Source organism: Anoplophora glabripennis, unplaced genomic scaffold (assembly GCF_000390285.2).
Source record: "Anoplophora glabripennis isolate ALB-LARVAE unplaced genomic scaffold, Agla_2.0 scaffold340, whole genome shotgun sequence".
In the NCBI taxonomy this organism is placed as follows: domain Eukaryota; kingdom Metazoa; phylum Arthropoda; class Insecta; order Coleoptera; family Cerambycidae; genus Anoplophora; species Anoplophora glabripennis.
In genome coordinates, this window is record NW_019416421.1 from 121,821 (window position 1) to 143,742 (window position 21,922).

The 21,922-nt window shown below is 36.0% G+C and overlaps 1 protein-coding gene across 3 annotated transcripts in view; it reads left to right on the plus strand.

Annotated features, from left to right (window-relative positions):
* LOC108909578 overlaps window positions 1-20,377 on the plus strand; it is a 68,203-nt gene extending 47,826 nt beyond the window's left edge. Inside the window, exons 8-14 of one of the 3 annotated variants that reach the window (XM_018713959.2) lie at window positions 4,305-4,557; window positions 6,454-6,672; window positions 9,539-9,713; window positions 13,477-13,626; window positions 15,506-15,683; window positions 18,052-18,262; window positions 18,870-20,377. In XM_018713959.2, the coding sequence (XP_018569475.1) occupies window positions 4,305-4,557; window positions 6,454-6,672; window positions 9,539-9,713; window positions 13,477-13,626; window positions 15,506-15,683; window positions 18,052-18,262; window positions 18,870-19,426 (1,743 nt within the window). In that variant the 3' untranslated portion in view covers window positions 19,427-20,377. The remainder of the gene's footprint in view (window positions 1-4,304; window positions 4,558-6,453; window positions 6,673-9,538; window positions 9,714-13,476; window positions 13,627-15,505; window positions 15,684-18,051; window positions 18,263-18,869) is intronic. The other 2 variants (XM_018713960.2, XM_018713961.2) reach the window with 2 other exon arrangements.
* The last annotated feature ends 1,545 nt before the right edge of the window (window positions 20,378-21,922 follow it).

Consider the following 21,922-nt stretch of genomic DNA (forward strand, 5'->3'; position numbering starts at 1 on the left):
AAACAAAATAACAACACAATGGCTCGAACAACATTATTAATTACTTTAGTGACACGCGACAGCGTACCGAGAATGAGAAATGCGCTCTCCATAGCAAAATTTGGAAAAAAAACTTTATCCATTTTTAAATTTAATTAACTAGCTCGAGACTCTAAAACTAAGTCGACTGCTCAATGTGGAACTTAAGGAAGTACTGCCTTTTCGAGATCTTTTCTGAATTCGACACCTCGCTTCGACACGCCCATTTCTTGGGTCCGGAAGTTTTTGTCCTTATCTTATTGGCGGGGACCTGAATATCGAGACGCTTTGGTATAACTATACTAGACTAGACTAGACTTACATTTATATAAATAATTCTGAAACTAAACTTACTTACAAGTAATCTTAGCCTTCCTCTAGTGACTCCGTGTAGCAATTGCGGGGCGGATTAGTCAATCTCATTTAATATCTTCTTAATTGCTTGGAAAATTGGCCGAAAAAACAGCTAATTGGTCTATTCTTTCTTTTCTAATTATCACCCTTTTCATGGAACGCACTTATTGCAGAAACACCTTGTATTGAGAACGCATCACTAAGTGACAAGTCACAAGTAAAAAAATGAATCTTTAAAAGCTGTTTTATAAACTTTTTCCTTTGCCGTTCCTGTTCGCATTACAAAGGAAATGTACCTGCCTCTCTATCTTTCAACTGCGTGTAATAAACGGGGTGTGGGTACATTTTCTAGGTAGCACCATCGCAAGTGGGGGAAGGGGTTTATAAATCTTACTGGCGATCATAAATAATATTTTCTGCAAATTTTTTTTAACTCATGCTGCTCGTATTGTTAGAAAAATTTCTGTGATGTGGTGTACTGAATCCGCCCCTGGCGTTTATGCCATGTACGGTTCACTTACGAACCACAATGATTACACAACCCCAGAAAAAAGTTAATGTGCATCGGACTAGAGCACTATATCCTCATGTTTTCGAGGTCCCTGAGTCCGAATACAAGGTCCGTTTGACCTTGTCGGGTCAGGTTAAAGGTCATTTTACGGTCAAACCGAGAAAAACCCCCTATAGTGGAGGCAACCCTGGTTATCATATTAAATAATTAATTACTAATTTTAAATTTAAATTTTTTAAAGCAGGTTTTAAGTTATTGGAAGCAGGTTTTAAGTTATTGGAAAGAAGCTTTTAAAAAAAACAGATCGGTTGGTCAATTAGTTACGTAATTATAGCCGATAAAAGTTAACCGTCATTTACACTAAATATACTGGGACATCCGGGCTAATTTTCCGAAAAATACTTTTGGTATTTCGAGTCCTTACCAGGTCTAAGTTTACAATACTTTTCTTCATTGGCAACCTACTTTAAAACAAATTTAAAGTTTATGCAAGCGAGAAATTCAAGAAAATCGTACGGGTGGTGGTGGTGGGGGAAGCAGAGAGCGCGACCGCTCCGGCCTGCTCGAAAGTCAATCGGCGAGTTCCAAACGGCGACGCGCTTAAAAATTTTTAATATCTCAGCATCTAGAGGTCCGATTTTTATGATTTTCCTTTTAAATCGATGTCTTGCGATTATTTACTGTTTAAAATATAAGCAAATGAGTAATTAAACTCATTATATCACAAAAATACAAAATTATAGCACAAAAATTCGACCAATGTATAAACAAGAGCCAGAGCTCTCCTAATTGATGGATTCGAATTTTTCAAAAAGCGTTTGAAAGCTTGAGAGCCCTTCTATGTGTGACTAAATTTTCAAGTGCCTAAGGGCCTTGGTTTTTGCTGTGCAAAATTTTGAAAATTTGCAAATTTTTTTTTCAAAATCTGGATTGCAAAATTATTATGCAAAATCTGTAGAACCGATTTTGATGAAATTTGGTATGATGATTTTACATAACATGAACTTTTCTTCAGCCAAGTATGAAGGTCCTATACCCAACTTAAAAACCCCAAAAAAAATCCCTAAAAAATAATGTTTCTTAACCCAATTTTTGGCGATTTTTTCGATTTTTACAATAATAATCATGATTCATTTGTAACTAGTCATATTTTGTAAAATTTAATTACAAAAATTTTTTTCCTCTTCCATTTTAACCTAAAATCAACTCTTGAAAAGATACATGAAGAAAAACATGACATTTTTGGAATTTTTTTTAACATATTGTGCCGCCAAAAGTTAAGCCCACGTTTTTTTATGCGCATAGAAAAATTTTCATTCCTAGTGTTATTTGAAAGTCAAAAATCCAAAAATCTCCGTGGATATACGATTCACCCAAATATGGACTCTTTGAAACAGATACCGTCTGGACTATAAAGATATAGTGGTCTAGTCCGATGCACAGAATTTTTTTTTGTGGGGCTGTATTATTCGCGGAAGTTTCCAATTGAAAATCTGGTGTTAGATTTTTGCTCTCGTAAAATATGTCATTCATTCATCAAAATTTTGCGCCACAAGGAGTAGTATCATTGTAAGAAACTCGAGGAAGCGTCAATACCGTCGTCGTAGAAATTAAAACTTTCTTATCAGGACTTTGCTGAAAACGTATGTCAGGGAATTTTCCCTAAAATGTTATATTATCAAAACCTCATGATCTAGAGAATCCAAAGTTCGTAAAAACGCGACGATATCCAGGGAATTTCAATTCCCCAAACCTCTTTATAACGAGTTCCACCTCGCCAGGATGGTAAAAGTGCGGCTCCCGATTCAGGTTTGGTTTCAATCCCACCCAGACCACTCGATAACGAATGGCTGGTACGTGACGATGCAAATTTCGAGCCGGTGCACTTTGAAGGATAATTTCTCCTCGTCTGACAAAATTCCTGCAAAGTTTCATGTCACTAAGTGCACGGGAATATAAGAGGAAGAATACACATAGATTTGATACCTATTGATATATTTGTATGTTATTAAAATTACATATCAGAATTCGTAGAATATTTTAATGATTTTATTGGAATGAATAGAAAAGAAGTAATCAAAAAATGGTTAGTTCTTTAAAAGAAATTTGTAAAATATTCGAATTAAAATAATTTTGGTCCCGAGATAATGGGCCAAAATTCATGGCTCGAAGCAAAAATATTGCGATTTAGCCGAACTTACCTTAATCCAAAAGTTGATAGTTAAAGAGATACAGGGTGTTAAATGTAAAATATTATTTTAGTATATTTCCATTTATTTGTTAATAAATACAAATGTCTGCACAAAATTTTGGGGTTTGGGATTCTTTGGATAGAAGAATTGAAATTTGTTCACATTTTGGCTACAGTTCATAGAGGGCGCCAGCTGCCGTAGATTGAAGGTGTTGGAAACGACATAACTTTTTTGTACTTAGAGGTATCTCATCTTTGGTATCAAATTCTTATTTTCCAACTTTTTTTACACAAAAAAGGTAGACTTTATGAAAGTAACCGTTTACACAAAAATATACCTTTTTGTGTAAAAAAGTTGAAAAATAAGAATTGGTTACCAAAGATGAGATACCTTAAAGTACAAAAAAGTTATGTCGTTTTTAACACATTCAATCTACTGCAGCTAGCGCCCTCTATGAACTTTAACCAAAATGTGAACAGATTTCAATTCCTCTACTCAAAGAACTCCAATCCCCAAAATTTTGTGAGGATATTTGCATTTGGTAAGGAATAAATTAAAAAAACTACTGAAATAATATTTTACATTTAACACCCTGTACCTCTTATATATTTTTAATTTGATATATGGACGACTATACAATAAACAATTTCTGTTGTATTAAATCATGTAACAGCACTAGCCACAGCAACCTCAAAAACCGTCTACCTTTCGATAATTTTTACTAAACTATCGAATTTTCACAAAATTTGCATCCACTGTCTTAAGTCTATTTCAAGCTATCGACGACCACTAAGGCAGTCTGCGATACAACAGTGGAAGAATACAAATTTTCGCTATACTTTCGAATTAAGCCAAGTCGCCGTACTGGTTGGGTTTTCTACACTGCCTAAGGCAGCATTTCTCATACTCCTGAGACTAGAAAAGAGGTGTCAAAGCTAGTATAACGACGCAGACAGAAGGGCCTGAAGGCAAAAAAATCTGACACCAGTTTCGATCGCCACCAAGCGATGTGCCAAGAAGGCAAGCTCGCGGAATCTACAAGGAGCGCGTTCAACCGTCGACCCAGGGGATGTACTGCCAATTATCTTAGACCAAATTCGTGATGTTGTGCAAAATCAGTTTCAGAACTCCAAAGCTCTTTCTGCACAACACAAGACATCAATTTTCATGACAAAAATAACCTATATTGAACCGACAGTGCTTCTCTTAGCTTCCCCATTATTTTTTAGGCCGACGAAGACTTCGTCATCCAATTTAAGGTAGACCAGTTCCACTTACCCTGCGGAAACCAATGGCTGAAGATCCGCGACGGCAATGCGTTGTCCTCCAACCTCCTAGCGGACTTATCAGGTGGCCACGATGTCTCCAGGTCCGTGGTCAACTCCACAGGGCCCAATTTACTGTTGGAATACTTCTCCGATGAAAATTTGTCAGCAAGGCAAATCTGCGGAGGAGGATTCTTGGCACACGCGAGTCAGATAAGTATGTGGAAATTGATTTATTTACAATTTTTTTTAGCGAAAGGTGGAATTAGTTTGATGGTTTTAATTATATTTTTATTTGGTTATATTTCGTACTTAAAACTTTAAAAATTAACTCGAGAAGTAAGACTAACATTGCTTCTTGATTGCCTCCGGGAAGCGTTGAAACTTTACAGGCATCCCTGGAAACTCATGCCATTATCTTCCAGCGCAGTTGTTGGGAAAACTTTTTTAGTATTTTTTATTTCAGGGACATTTTTGTTGTACAAGATGTTCATAGTATAAGTGCTGATTAAATTTAATGTATTATTGACAATATTAAAAAGGAAAAATGTAATTTGACAGCTACAAAGATTAAAAATCAAATTTACCACGAACTAATGAAATGTATAAAGTCTTTATATGTCTCTTTTTCTTATGGGATATTGAAAATTTTATAAATGGGACTCCAAACAATATACGCATACTGTTTGAAACGCGTGAAATTATATTTAAATTTTCTATATTGTAAAAGTCTTTAGAACTATGGAAAATAAAGTCTAAGTTAAAAAAATTAGCGAATTTGCTCGACAAGCGATAATTTAGCAACAAATGTAATAAAAAAATTGGAATTCTTTTCAAAAAACGTTCACCAATTTTGTAATCAAAATCTGGAGTGGTTTTGCATCGACAGTAGGACATAATTTTACCTTTTCTTCCAATTGGTCAAGATATTCTTGCAATCTGTCAAAAACAACTTGAAATTGTCCGCGTCGAGCAAATAATTGACATTAAGGCATTTATTTAGATCAATAATAAAAACTACAGAGAAGACTGGCCCATGAACTGACCTTTGAGGAATCCCCGGAGATTTATAAAATTTATCTGATTGAAAACTAATAACAACACAACTCTCTAGGCCTCTTTTTAATATTTAAAGAAACTGGAGAGACTTAGGACCAATGTCGCAAAAAACTTTTATGTTTACTTTCCTGTATTCTGTTACATATTGATCATATACTTATCCCGCGGACATCTTGTATATGTGGGGAAACGATCGTTGCTTACTATTGACATTACTTGTTTATTTATTCTGATATTACAATACCTACAGCTGTTTTTGATTGACATTTTTTATTTCTACTACAAAAAAAATATAAGGGGACATTACTAGAGGCATAAAAGAGGAAAAACATGTAAAAAAATTTATCCGGTACATTTTTTGTGGGTCTGTGAGGACAGTTTATATCTCAAATAACGGTCTTTAGCCTGTTTTTATTACATTCTTGTATGTCGATGTTCCCATATTTTATATTTGTTTATGGCTTCTAATATATTTTATTCCCTCACATAAACAATTTTCTTTATTGGGGGCCACAATAAAAATATATTTTTTTCAAATCCTCTATTTTGAATCATAATTAAAGCTGTCGGAGAGAGCCGCAATTAAATGGCGTGTCAAGTGGATCAACCAAGACATGCGCGAGCCGCTGCCTCAGAATGCTTTTCACGTTCATGTCACGTTAGTATACTGTTGCCTTTGTCATCGTAATTAATTCCTATCCATTGGTGTTTATGGTGGTGTATTTTAGAAAATTTAATTTGTTGCTCTTTAATAAATAATGCGTACGCCTACGTCCCGCGACTCAGTTCAGACAGCCCTAATAATATTAATTTTTAAAGCGAAGTTACTAGTTTTTAGATTGTTAAAATGTAGATCAAAGAAGCTGGGATTACATAACCTGGCAGCTTTTACAATTCCATCATTGAAAATTCGTAATCAGTCATCAGTTCAATTAGTGATAGATCAGGAAAGTATAGATGCTCAAAGCTCCAAGATCGTGCACCCAAACGAGCCTTTCTCTTTCGAATTTGCTGCTGGTACCCTTGCTACAAATGTTTACATTTTCTTTTCCAGGAAACATCAAACCCAACATTACCAGCATCGTAGTGGCCCAAAGCGTGGGAGCAATGAAGGCGGTGACGTTAAAGCTGACGGCGGTCCATATAGCGGCGATTTTTTTTCTTAGCGGTCTACTAATAGCCACGGCTTTGCTGGGGGCCCAGTATTTATTTCGGTACAGGAAATACCACGTGGCTAAGGCTGAGGATCAGGACTCATTAGCTGATCCCAAAGGTGAGTTAGAAATCAGACATGTTTTGGTTTCATTTGCAGACCATTTCCAATGTTCCATACACCAGATTTTTTTAATATTCTAACTAAGTTTATAAATAGAAATAGATTCAAATCTGGTGAGCGAGGAGAACAAGATACCACTCTAGGCAAATAAATGAGATTTTTACATTATTTGCTTTAGAACCAACGATTGTATTATCAGCAAAAAAAGACAAGCAGCCAGTATTAAAATGTTCTTCTAAATAATTGATAAAAATTGCAAGTAAAGTTGGACCCAAAACGCTTCCCTGAGGAACACCCAACGAAACAATCCTTTGTGGGACCATAATGTTTTAACATTTTTAACAAAGTACAAAACTCCCGTTTACATTTTGTGTATTGACAAGGAGACTTTGATAATATTATTGAAATGAAAGGGCATTTCGAAAATTAGACGCTTTATTCCCTTCCCCTTCGCGCTGCATCCCTGTAATTCACCAACTTCGGGATAATTGCAACACATCCATTAATTAATTCATATGCATTAATTATGTTATTTCACAGCAATTTCAAGGCTCCGATTATTTTAATTTTAATTAAAGCCATTTGTTTACATTTAATTATCAGCCATTAATCTTCTCCCTATTATTTTGAGCGTCTCGCGAACGTTTCTTGCGAATTCATTATATTATTCCGGTGCGAATTACAATCCGCGAACAAAGTCCTCGCAGGAGGACAGATTAGAGACCAGGTTTCTTTAAATTTAAATGGGTTTCTCGCTACGTTTCAGGACGTAATGATTCTGTGTGAAGTAATAATTACTTTTGTTTCTGCGATTGTTGTAAAAGAAAGGGCATAAATTGGAAATGCGGGTTGTTCGACTGTTTTATTGTCTTGTTCGTATTTATCTTCTGCTTATTTGCGGGTTCCTGGGTTTGCCGCAATTAAGGTGGATGTGAAATGCGGACAATCGATATATTTTCAAATATCTTAAAGTTAATAATGATTACGTACTTTATTGGAAATTAGTAGTATTACTTATTAGTATTTATAAAGGGGTTTACGGAATTGGAAATAGTTTTTTAAAGACAAATACTCACGTAATTAAAACAGTACGAACATATTGACAACCGCTGGCGATGATAGGGAATGACACATCACAGTAAGTGTTCGGTGTTGCCACTTCCCTTATCAGCACATAAGCAAGTTCGTCAAGACCATATTAAAAAATATAAATTCCCAGAGCAACAAGTATGGTATTTATAAACTTATACACAAATTATTTAATGGTGAGGAGAAAAATGCGTTAATAATAAGAATAAGCATTTAATAAAAAAAACCTTTGAAACTACAAAACAGTGCATAAAATTAATAGTAATCAAAATTGTTAAAACTTATTGAGAACCTCTGGATTTATCCCCTACATAAGAAATAGCCGTAGATAGCGAGCACCCGCTTTTTTGTTCCGTCTTTTGTAGAAAAAGAAAAATTAGTACTTCAATTTTACGTTACTAAGTAATACTGGGACCACTTATATTCGACGCAGAAAAGTCCAACCTATACAGCGACATCAAAAGCTCTCCGATCGGACCACACCTGCGCCCAGCGGTCGCGACCGATTATTTATTCACTAGTCAATTATTATCCAATTATTTCGGAGGGGGGGGGGTCATTTCGTGAAAGTAAACCTTAACAAAAGTTGTTCGGTTTATTGGGGGGGTCGCCGCGTGAAGACCTTGGATTTGACCTTGACCCGTATTATCAAGGTCATTTGAAGGTCAAGTTATTTTTTTTAATAAAAACGTCTATTTTTCACTTCAGTAGTCAAAAGTGTGCAAAATTTTTACGTCGGAATACATAGTTTGGTTTTTGTGAAAGTGACCTTTGAGGATCATCTCAAGGTCAATTTTTCATGATATTTATAATTCAGAAGAATAAAGAATTGTTAATAGTGATTCTGGCTAGAATCATCTGCTGCAAAGGTTGTGAACTTACGATCTTGGGTTTGACCTTGGATTTGTCCTTGACTCTTTTTTCAGGGTCATTTTTAATAGTAACTCAATTTTTTGTATCAGAAACGACTATTTCTACTTCAGACTTGAAAATAAAGGGAAATTTTACGTCAGAATATATAGTTAATTTTTGGTGGAAGTGACCTTAGAAGATCACAAGGTCGATCTAGTAAAGAATAATAAAGAAAAGTCAAGATCTGTTTGGGTTGTTGTTTTTTACTATTTCGACTTACAAAAGAGACAAAGATTCGACCTTGGGATGATCTTCAAAGGTCACTTTTACCAAAAACCGAACCGAACCGAATTTTGACGTAAAATTTTCCTTTATTTTCATTTCTGAAGTAAAAATAGTATTTTCTGTTACAAAAAATGAGTTGTCATTCAAAATGACCTTGAAAAGGTCAAGGTTAAATCGAGGGTCATAAGTTCGCAACCTCAGAAGCAGATGATTCTAACCAGAACCACTGTTAACATTTCTTTATTCTTTTGAATTATAAATGAGATGTTATGAAGTTGACCTTGGGATGATCTTTAAAGGTCACTCTCACCAAAAACCGACGTAAAATTGTCCGCTCCTTTCAATTCTGAAGTGAAAAATAGACATCTCTATTTAAAAAAATTAACTTGACTTTCAAATAACCTTGATGGGTCAAGTTCATCACAAGCCTACCCCCAACAAACCGAACACCTTTTATTAAGGTTTTTTTGCACGAAATTACCTCTTCCGGAATAATTGACTGAATAAATGACTCACTCAATGTATAAGTATATAAACATTTCCAGTGCTAAAAGTTAGAGGACGACCATAATGTAAGCAGGCTCAGCCACGTGCGATGCGATGCCATCATCTCGAGTAAATTATCTTCTTGTTTCAGGATCCAACACCAGCCTGCCGATGGCGACGCGCGCGTCGTCGAGCGCGACTCTGCTATCAGAGGTGATATCACTAACGAAGTTGCGGCCGCACATCAAAGCCAGGAACAAGCACACCCGCCTGAGGGAATCGATGGATTGCGGGTCGACGAGGAGCGAGAGCGAAATCGCATTAGCGTAAGTTGTTCGCTTAATGACTGGGAACGCGACCGGGATCAGAGACTGCATTTGTATTTGTCTTCGCCCCGGGTAGTAGGTTTCTTCGGCGGGATTTAGATCGTTTGCTAATGAAAAAGTAATTGTTAAAATTGGATACGAACAGAGGCATAAAGCGGTAGAAAGGCGTTTGCTCGGGGATCGCGAATTGCTCGGTTAATGATTCGTGGGAACGTGATAACTGAAACAACTGAGAATGAACTCATTACTGTTGTGTTTGGTATCTTTGTGTGTTTTTTTAGAATGAAATAATGTTTTTAACAAAGTACGTAAGCGGTCTAAAAAAGTGTTTGTTGGAAAACAAGCTTTCCAACTTTTACCGTTGAAAAATTGTTGATACATATTGATATACTTTGTATTATTTAAAAGAATTAAACGGCGAACACCCCCTCAACAAAAGTAACGTGCCAAATCTCACGGCGAGTCATGTGGAAATTTGCTTTTTATTAACTCCTTTAAAAATAAGATTTGACAACAATGCACAGCTCAGTTCCTAACTGCGCATGCTCTGCGACTAAAGCTCGCCGTAGTTTGAAGTTATACTAGCTTGTTTAGCGACGGGATAAGAAAATTACGAAAAAAAAAGGATAGAAAATAATTCAGTTTTCACGATGAATTTTGAAAAAAAAGGTCAAAGGAAGCCTCTGTAAAAATATGACCCCCTCTCAAAGTTACAGCATGTATCTGTTGGACTTTAGAATATGACTCTCCATAAAAACAACAAAAAGTAAAACAAAAATAAATTAAAGTTCTTTTTGATCAGAAAACTGAAAATTCGGATGCATCTCACAATTTCAGAATACTGCACCGTTGGTAATCTCGTTCCGCGTTTGTAAAAAATTCATCACTTCGGACTAGCCAGCAAAGTAACGGAAAGCGTCCTTTTCCTGAGTTATTGGCAGCAATAAGAGGAACAGCTGGAGACTTGCTGCGAAATTTATATCCCCAGAATCCTCAGCGACAGCAATTGGCGAGGTGGTGATACATTTCGGATTTTCTCAGGCATCAGTCAGCATTAGGATTGCGTTCTGCTGCATCCGCCAGATTTTCTGATAATTCATTATATTTGCTCAACGTTGGACAGTTCAAAGGGGAGGGAAGAGAATTTTCGTGCAAACATCGCCTACCTTAATTCGTCATGTTTAAGCCTTAAGTTCATATTACTTCCGCAACACCGGTTTTATACGATTTTATTTTTGCCCCACGTAAGGCGCCAGACTTGAATGAACACGTACGGGGTGAAGCGTTTATACCAAAAACAAATTAAAATAACAGCTTCTCAAAAATATCTACAATGAAAAAGGTTTTTATACAAAAAGTTATACTGTTTTATTTTCTGAAAACAATTTAAAAGTTTGACGTATACAAAGAAAAATTAGTCATTAATATGGTCCTAAATAAAAAATTACTGATTCGGCTATCCTCCTATTAATAAGGAGAGAAGATAAAAAAGACGAAAACTATTATGCAAATATTTTGGATTGAATCAATACAACAAATTGGATCATGCCACAACGAGAACAAGATTTTGAACAGCGATGCAAAGAAAGATTGTACTGGCTCCTTATCATTAAAGTCCATAAGATCATATCTCTACAGGATGTTAACGAACTTATGTCAAACATTTTTGCCACATGTCCGTTATGTCAAAATGAGGTAAATACACCGACTTGTGTTGAGTATAATGTAACAAGATGTTCCACAAAATTGACCCAGGTCTGAATTATGGGCAGTTTTTTTTCTTTTCACTTTTAACTGTGTCTTTATTTACTACAGTCTTTTAATGAAAATTTGTATATTTATTAACTTATTTTTTACCATTTCTGCCTTACCTACGTAGTCTTTGGATGAAAAATTTTATATTTACTAACCAGATACCTTTTTTGGAAGTTTATACTGGATTTTCCACAAAATTATCCACTTCAGAGTTAAGGACAAAGCGAATCTTTTTTTATTCTTTTCTCGAGCGGGGCCTACTTTTTTTTGGAAAAACGTTCTTTTATATACAGGGTGTTTAAAAACCAAAGTACAGGGTGTTTCAAAAAAAGTTATATCTACTAACCAGCGAGGAAAGCACCGTGGAGAGGTGCTCGGGCCGCGCTGAGGGCCGAAGACCCGAGAGAATGGTCAAACTCCGCGAAAGCGCACTTTGCCTGCCTTTCTAGTGTAATTTTAAAATCTGACTTACCTCAACCGTGCAAGGAACCACCTTTTGATAACTGCTGATTTTCATAGAAGATGTTCAATGTACCCACAATTTGCTTGCACACAATCTTCAGCGCGACGTATCCAATTCGCTCGCATGCGTTGCAACATTGCCACGTCCTCTCGAATCGTATTACAAGCTTTGGCAATACGATGTCGCAGTTGGTCGATGTCACGAACTTCCGTGGAATACACAAGCTTCGCGATTGCTAAATAAATGCACCATTTTCAACAGAAAACTTGGAAATGCGACTATTAAATGTACTCTCGAAAAACATCACAGCAATCACTACAACAATGTATTACAAACTGACTTTCGAATACAGTCCTGCTTCATAAGAAACCTACAAATTCGTAAAAGGTGTTACAGAATTTTTTGTAAGTACTCACCGCGATAAAATACATGTATTTCAGCAGTTCCAAAACAGTCTTAAACACATTTTTAATTAGCTTGTTTCTCTATGATATTAAACTTCCGATACAAGTTTGTGACATCAGTTAACTCAGTTTTTACTCCTTTTTCAACTCTTTAAATTTTTGACATAAGTTCATTAACGCTCTGTATAATAAATAACACCACATAGCACAAATAGTTAAAAATTATACACCGCTATCCTATGAAAGCAAGAACAGTCTTTCGCCTTTAATTCAATAGAAGAAAATAAAATAAACTGGTCATCCAAACCGCAGGTACAATAAGCCGATGCTCCTTATGTGTGAGAATTATTTCTAGTACAATGAATTGACGTAGAACACCGTCATTTATTTTTGTAATAATCTTTCAAAATATTGCATTAATTCTTATAACTACAGTGTTATAATTTATTTATCAGAAATGTGGAGTTTTAATTTTGTTCACTATAAACGCCACTTCCGTTCTTTTGATGTTTTAAATGTGATGCAGTCCTCACATGCGACGGAGAGAATGCGCTAGTGCTCACCTTGACCCAAAGCGGTCGGTACGCTTCCTGTTTGGCAACTGCTGCGTCGCACTTTTTGAACTTCTCAAAGGATTTACGTCCGAACCGACGATTCCAATTCGAAAAGTCCTTTATTCAACAGCGCTTAACACAATGGGCTTCAATTATGAGAGTTTCTCGGATTGAAAGAAAAGGCTTAAGGTTCAACTTTTCACTTCAGCAATTATATAATATTTTGGAACTTTGCCGGGCGGAAAGAAAATTATAATCTAGGGTCGGAATCTCTTGATGTGAACTAATTCAGCCAGGCTCAGGCGCCCGAGCGAATCGTAGTAACGGCCCGAAAAAAAAATTAAAACTTTTTATTTCTGCCAACCAACTATATTTAAGGTTTTTTATTTGGGCTTTTTAGCCAATCAGAAATCGAAACAGGTGAGACGTTCTATGAATAATGTAAACTATTTTTCTTAAAAGTTATTCCAGCTAAATTTCTCGGCTTCGGAATGCGGACGATCAATCGAGGGTGAAATATCACGCTCCCTAATTATTCCTCTCGAAGTTCGGTACAACTCTCGGCATCATTTGAAAATTGTTTGCAGGAAGGAAGAGGATTCCCTGAGCGCCAGCAGCACTGCAACTTTAACACAGCCAGAAACTCAAACCGCTTCTTTGCCGCAAACCACCAGCGAAACAGAGGAGGCCGCGCTAACCTGTAGTTTGCCCAGCTCTCCGCAACTCGGAGAAAAAAGGTTAGTTCCGTCGCTCTGCAAACGTCAAAAGAGTTTTTCTCCTAACGTGTGCAATCACTGCATTAATGATTAAACCGCCACATAGTGAGAAATTTTTTTTTTTTATTTGTATTTCTTCAATACCTCGGTTGGATCTCAATCTGCATTCATTTTTTTTTATTGCAATTAACAAAAATGGGAAAATTTCTGTTGCTTCTTTCACTTTTTCTCTTCTTTAGAATCGCTTGAATTAATTTTTTACAAAATTAAACACAAGTCACAGTGACAGAGAGAGAAAGAGATAGTATGGATACTATCTTCCTCTCTCGCGCAGGCACGTGATTGGTTACCGCTCGGGGGTAAGGCGGGATCTCCCCACTCTTCCTCAACGATTAGAGACAAAGAGAGAGCGAACACCTAAACTATCGCCCTTTCTCTCTACAGCGTCTACATTTTTTAACGCGCAGTGCTTAGTCCGTGCTCTATGGTTTGTATCAATGAATGATGGTTTTGTTATTGTTAATGACGGAGAGATAGTTGTTATTAATTAAAAATTACATATTATATCAAAAGACTACAGTGCCGTAACATTTTTAAAGGGACATTTTTAACCCTTAAAGGTCACACTAGTGCGAGTTGGGATTTTGTCATCTTTGAACTTTTATGTCTTTATTTGGTAACGAAAACAGCGTATTTATATTAAAACTGGGGTAAAATTTGTCGAGAAATCGAGGTTCGAAAAAAAATAATTTATTAATAAAAAATACGATTTAAAGAAAAAACATTTTTCAAAAAATTACTTTTTTCTAATTCGTATTTTTTTTATAAATAAGGCTAGAGAAAAAGTAAAAGGGTTTTGAAGTTCAAAGTCTATATTTTTTAGAAAAAAATACCCAATATTGATAAAATGATTTTTTCCGGTATCTCGAACGTAGGCATTTTTTAAAATTGTGATTTTTTACTCCTTTCCTGTAAATTGATGTTTATTTTGCACTCTTTTGTATAAAAATATTAATTAAAACAATATTATTAGAGCTGAGCCGCAGGACATAAACGTACGCATTATTTATTAAAAAGCAACAAATTAAATTGTCTTCAATACAGCATCATAAACACCAACGGATAGGAATTAATTACGCAATATCCGCACTATAACAAAGGCAACAGTATACTAACGTGACGTGAACGTGAAAAGCATTCTGAGGCAGCGGCTCGCGCATGTCTCGGTTGGCCGGCTTGGCACGCCATTTAATTGCGGCTCTCTCTGACAGCCCTAAATATTATCCATAAATATTGACAAATACATGTTACAATTAAACTATTAAAGAAAAAAAATGTTTGAATAATTATTAACAATAACTAAATAAACAATGTTCTAGTCTATTCGACACGTAAAATGACGTAAAAAAATGCATTTTAATTCACTTTATTTGTATATTATAGGATACAAATTCAGCCACACTAAAGTCACACTAGTGCGAATTCGCACCGATCGGACTTTTCAGGCTCTCTAGTTTGGCCGACAATAACAGACTGAGGCCAGCTGTGGTACGGCTCGACTGTTTGGGCTATAGAAAGAATTATCGTGGTGGGGGAACCCTCAGAAACTGCTACCTGAGAAATACCAGCGGTTCAAAAAAACCAGTGGTGCGAATTCGCACTAGTGTGATCTTTGAGGATTAGAAATTAAAAAATATTTTAAAAATGCACTGTTAATAATTATATTATACATAATACTTGTGGTAACTGATTTTCTACAGCACTTTTTATGTATAATTGAAACAACACAAATGCTTCAGTAAAAACGTACATTCAAAACCTACATCGACAACAAAGAAATAATGTAAACTATTCGCCAAACATTTTCATCGTGCTTTAATCATTCTTGTCGGTGTTGCAGGACCTTACGTCGCTCGTCGACGCTCACCAGCGAGAAGGACAGATCGAACGAGAAGGACGAGGCGAAAGGAAATAAGGGGAGAGAAGCCATAAGGGCCGTTAGAAGGCTGAGCAACGTCAGTAATGCCACATTGACAAATGTGAGCGCGATGTCTCAGATTTGTTCTAGAAGTGATCCGGTGAAGTATTTTCTTTTCTCGTCGTTTACTTGCCCAACCGTGCACCGTTCACGAACACAGTTATTAGTTAGGTTTTATGGGCCGTAGATTCTCCATGCTTGTTACTACGTCTGACTGAAAGGACAATGGATAGTAGTCGCTAGATATGAATAGAAAAAATTAAATTAATTTGGCCCCACGTTAGGCGCCAAATTTGTGACTCTCATCAATAATAAAAATCCCACTTCTGATGTGAGATGGAAATGACATTAAAACAGTAATTGCAATTAAAAAACAATTTATATTTAATAATATTCACATTAAAAGAAATACTCTTTATAGTAATGAATTATTTTCCTTGAAGCAGGACACTTAGCAACAAAATGGAAATCTCTCGCCTAACTCGACATCCCGAAAGCACACGTACACCAGAATATTCAGCACGTACCCACTCACTTGCCATGACTTCAAAGAGACGTCGGTTGCGTTGTCGTGAAATGTAGGTCGGAAGTTCCGAGGGAATGCAAACTGCATACTATTTTGAGTACAGCAATAAATTTAGTTTATAATATCCGCCGCTATTACTTAGACCTGTCCCTGCGTTTGCGACACCGTAAAAGATACCGCAGTCTCCCATTTCCCATACATAGCTAATGCAAAGGCAATTGCGTGAATTTTACACTTTTACACTTTACAAGTTCTATTGTTTTATTAGCCCCTATCCTTCACCAGAGCACTTTTAGAAGCACTGTAATTCTCATAAAAAAAAGAAAAACAAAAATATTATCAATTAAGATTGAAAATTTAATATACAGGGTGATTCAGTCATAATGTCATTAATTCTTTAATTTTAATGGAAGATAGGGAAAAAATGGTAGAAAACGAATACGAGATTAAAATAATTTTAAAATGTATATTTATGGTGAATAAAAATCTTTTCAAATCATTATTTGAACCCGTTTTCGGGCCGGCCCTGACCACTGACCCACAAAGGTTTATCGAGAGTGAATCTTGACCTACCGCATTTTCGGTCAGTAACCTAGTTTTTATTGCGTTTTTAATACGTAGCGAACAACAAAGAGTAAACAGCTCTGTTTACATAGACACATGAGTGAATAAGATATATTATTTATTTGTTAATAAAAACAAATATACAGAGTGTTCAATAAGTTTGGAACCTCCCCCTCTATCTCAGAAAATACTGCTCAAACAAAAAAATTATTAGGACAAAAGTTACAGGATTTTTAGTGAGTAATCCAACGGTGACCTTGATCATGACTTTGAAGGTCATTTAGAGGTCAAGTTGAAAATTTTAAATGGGACCGTATACTTTTGACCCCAGAAATGGTAAGAATGAAAAATTTTACGTTCGAATGTGACCTTGACCATGACATTCAAGGTCATTTAGAGGTCAAGTTGAAAATTTTAAGTGGAACCCTATACTTTTGGTCCTGGAAATGAAAAGCGCGAATAATATCGGGTCATTTATTAAAAATCGACTTGACATGTAACCGACCTTGAAGGTCATGGTCAAGGTCATATCCGAATGTAAAAATTTCCATTTCTTCCATTTCCGAAGTCAAAAATATACGATTCCATTTAAAAGTTTCAGGTTAACCTCTAAATAACCTTGAAGGTCATGATCAAGGTCACACTCGAACGTAAAATTTTCCGCTCTTACCATTTCCGGGGTCAAAAGTATACGGTTCCATTAAAACCTCTAAATGACCTTCAAGGTCATGTCAATGTGAATGTCACCGTTGGATTTCTCACTCAAAACCCTGCAACTTTTGTCTTAATAATTTTTTTGTTTAAGCATTTTTTTCTGAGATAGAGGGGGAGTTCCAAACTTTTTGCCCACCCTGTATAAGGATATTAATTGTTTTCGAATGTCAGGTTATTACAATTTAGTGTTTTTAATATTATTAACGTTTTTACTATGTTTTATAAATGAATACGAATTTTTAGTATTATATTCAATTAATTCAATTCAGTTTGTAGTACGTATACCTAGTGACTTATTGCTTTTCAAACAGTAGTATAGTACTGGTACATACTTATTTTAAAATGCCAGTACGTCTAAAACAACACTCATCCACCCATAGACCTTCGTTAATAAAGTTGGGATTCGCTGCACTTTGATTTTGAAGCCAATTGCAAAATTTTGGGCGATTGAGGAAATTGGCTGTTTCGCTTCAACGTTCGAACGCTCTGTGATCCGCCGGCGCGTTCTTGATCAGAAAATGTGATGCGAAGGGGTAATTTGCTTTCCCTTTAAAAGGAGATTGAATCACCCTGACCAAAATCTTTAAATAAATGCATTATTTAAAAAAATAATAATAAACAGTGAAACCAAGACTGCTTGTGTGAAGTTCGTATTCTTTTCCAGGGATGCTACTCTCCCGCAGCAAGCATGATAAGCACGGCGACCATAAGGAGTACAAACGCCAAAGAGACCAAAGAGAAAAGGAACAGAGAGAAACTCCTGGCGGGGCCGACCGGTTCGGAATTTTCAATAGTGGCCCAAGATTTGGATTTGGAGATGGATTACTACGATTACAATGTTGTAAATGCAGGAGCAGCACCAGGATCATACTTAGGTAAAAAGAAAGACATAGTTCGCATGCTTTACGCAAAACACTTCAGATACATACTTGATCCGTAAGTTTTTTACCCTTAAGGGTGCAAGACATCTGGTGAGTTTGAGTTTTGTTTTGTGATTCCAGAAATATCTTCAGATTAATGTAATCTGTCTTTGCTAGCTTCTTTCATAGGGTCTTCCAGTCGCCTAGCTCTTCCTTTATATCACCTCATTTGTTTTGTGGATCTTACACTTGTGCCTTCTTAGATATTTTCTAATACTTCTTGTGCACCAAATTCTCCATTACGCTCCTTATAACATAATTAAGTTTCAACAGTTCTTCTGATACTGCATTATTGGATATCATTCTTGTCGTTGCTGCTTTCTTATTGCATTCAGTACCTCTGAATCTATCCATTTCTTAAAAACTAAATCAATTCTTGTCTTTAGCTTCATACGAATCATCCTTACCACAATTTGACTACGTTTGGAAAAACATCATATTTTTCTGGCACTTCTCAACCACATATACTCCACAAAAAACTCAACTCTTCTCACATTTTGTTCTAGAAATCAGTTGCTTAAAATTGTATTAACAATTGCTTATTATTTAATAATCAAATTAGGAATGGATCCGGCATTTTTAGTGTGGATCCCGCCACTGGACGAATCCGGCGAGATCCTCCCGGAAGAAGACCAAGAGTACCACGAAATGGAAGACATCAGACCGAAAGTCTACATAGACCCCGGTAGCAATAAGGAATCGCCAGAAGAGGAAATGTTACTGCCTAAATGTAGGAAAAGATCGCTGAGCGACGTCAGCGCCAACAACTCCAAACGTTCCCCGATTTTTAAACCGAAATGCAAGAGAGTCCACCCCTTGATTCACAAAGAGAGCAGCGAGAAGATGGACAATAAGTTTATCAGTGAGGTGCAGCCTTTGGTTCACCAGCCTAAAACTGTATCAATTCAACTGCACGAGTTTCCCAAGAAGCTCAGGGCGTCTCCGAAGCTGTTGAGGAAGGACATGGAGAAGGAAACCAAGGTTGAGAAGTCGCCGAGTCTGGACGGTGACTTTCTGGACGGCATCAAGTTTGCCGACGAAGAGGACGAAGACTTGAATGAAAACGAGTGCAATATTGACGTACCATATCAAGATTCAAATATTTTATCTTCCAGTTAAGACTGAGCAGATTTTTATCGAGAAGTTAAAATATTAAGAGGTTGACCAAGGGATAAGTAAGTATTCCATCTGCCTTAGAGATTGTTTCCAAACTAGAAATCTAGGGTCTTAGTTTGTAGAGAAGACAAAATATTGTTAATCGACCAAAAACTATTAGTGTACTGGGATCTTGGAAATATCGACTTCTGTTAACGTATTTTGCGGCATTATGATCAAAAGCTATCTCAGGACTGAGAGGTTTGAATGAGACTGAATGTTGATGCATTGAAAAGAGTAATATAGTAGTCAGAATCTAGTCAAAACTAATATTTGTAAACAAAGTTACTACTTGTGGATATAACGTAGATTCGTAGGTTATTTGTTGTTTAATTGAAGGGTATGGTGCACTTGACCGTTTATTTTAATCGAAATCAAATCTGTAATATAGCGTCATCGGTTTCACAGTATGGGCTGCTAAATTCTATATTTTTCTAGCATAGGCACATTACATTGTATGGCTTAATTATTTTTCCTAACGAAATCTAAATCATCCGTTTTTCTTTGAACTTTTATCTCATTTTGTACCTTTGCAAAAATCTGAAACCTATATCCTCATAATAACACTGTGTAGCCCTAAACTGCAATCTTACAAGATATATTTAATACAAATGAAGACAAGGTTTGAAAAAAATTCTATTAACTTTACCGTTAGGATTTTTATTTCAAGTATAGGACTTTTAAATTTTTTTCGCTGCATTTTGACGCACTTTTTATTTCTTGCGACATATTTTTGGAAAGGGTAAAGTTTCAGGCACAGTTTTACTGTGCTGTACAATAGGAAATATTATTTATGATATTAGCTGGGCTTAAATAGATTGCTTCTAGAGACATTGTTTAATGTTCCTTGTAAAAAGTCATATTTTTTGTTAATGTTGAAAAGCTAAATTTATAAAATATCTGGTAAGATTTTTGGTATATGTATTTATTGCAAATAAAAATTTATGTAATTAGTTGTTTTTTTATTACCTTCTATTCTTCTATCCTTACCAGGGCCGAATTAAGGGGGGAGGGGGCAGCTACGGGGCCTCATAAGATCAAGCGGCCTCTATGCAAGATCTATTTTTAGAATCAAACCAAAGAGTCTTGGTTTTGAATTTTTTTTTTTACAACGAGGGACTGCATAGAGCTTGTATCCCAGGACCTCACCATATATTTGTGAAAGGAGAATTTACGACAAGGTTTTTAATAATTTCAACAAGCTTCTATGCTTAGAAGAAAAGTTGTCTGTACTTTCATGCGACATATGTTATCTGTAGTATTTTTGCCTCCTGATCACGAATCCGGCGTCAGAATTGAGCTATCACATCACAGGAATTTCCTAACCTCAAATAAAACAGGTCAAAAATAGCAATAATTCACCAAAAAGTGCTACAAAAAATACAAAAAATTTTTTTTCTATATTTAAAAGTTCATTTATATGGTTAAGATCCCGCTGAATGTGAATCCGCTGTCAGAATTGATGGTTCTTTTTCTAACCTAAAAAAAAAAAAATGGAAATTAAGGTCAGATATCACGAATTTTCATAAAATAATAGATTCGCGCCTAATTTGGTATACGGGAGTTTTCGGGGTCGCTGATCACGGATTCGAGTTCAATTTTGTAAACTTCAAGATGGCGGATCTAACATGGCCGACTAAATTTTCAAAAAATAACACAATCACATCAAATTTGGTATACGGGATACGGGGGATTTCGGGGTCACTAATCACGAATCCGATATCAGATTTACAAAATTCGTTTTTAAAAATTTTATCAATTACCTATGTATGTACTTTGTTACCTGAGATTAGGTAGAAAACCCGTTAATAGATCTTTTACAGAAAAAAATTTAGCCGGAAAAAAGGTGAAAACATGATTGGGTATTTAGGTTATAAAGTAAACAAAAATATTACAAACTGCCGCCCCGGAAACCCACGTATACCAAATTTGACGCGAATGTGTTATTTTTTTAAACTGGTCGGCTATATTAAATCCGCCATCTTGAATTTTGCAAAATTTACCTCGAATCCGTGATCAGCGACCCCGAAAACCTCAGTATACTAAATTTGACGCAAATGTGTTATTTTTTTAAAATTTGTTCGGCCATCTTGGATCCGCCATCTTGAATTTGCAAAATTAACCTCGGATCCGTGATCAGCGACTCCGAAAACTCCCGTATACCAAATATGGCGCGAATGTGTTAATTTTTGAAAATTTGTTCGGCCATCTTGGATCCGCCATCTTGAATTTGCAAAATTAACCTCGGATCCGTGATCAGCGACCCCGAAAACCCCAGTATACTAAATTTGACGCAAATGTGTTATTTTTTAAAATTTGTTCGGCCATCTTGGATCCGCCATCTTGAGTTTTGCGAAATTAACCTCGGATCCGTGATCAGCGACCCCGAAAACCTCAGTATACTAAATTTGACGCAAATGTGTAATTTTTTTAAAATTTGTTCAGCCATCTTGGATCCGC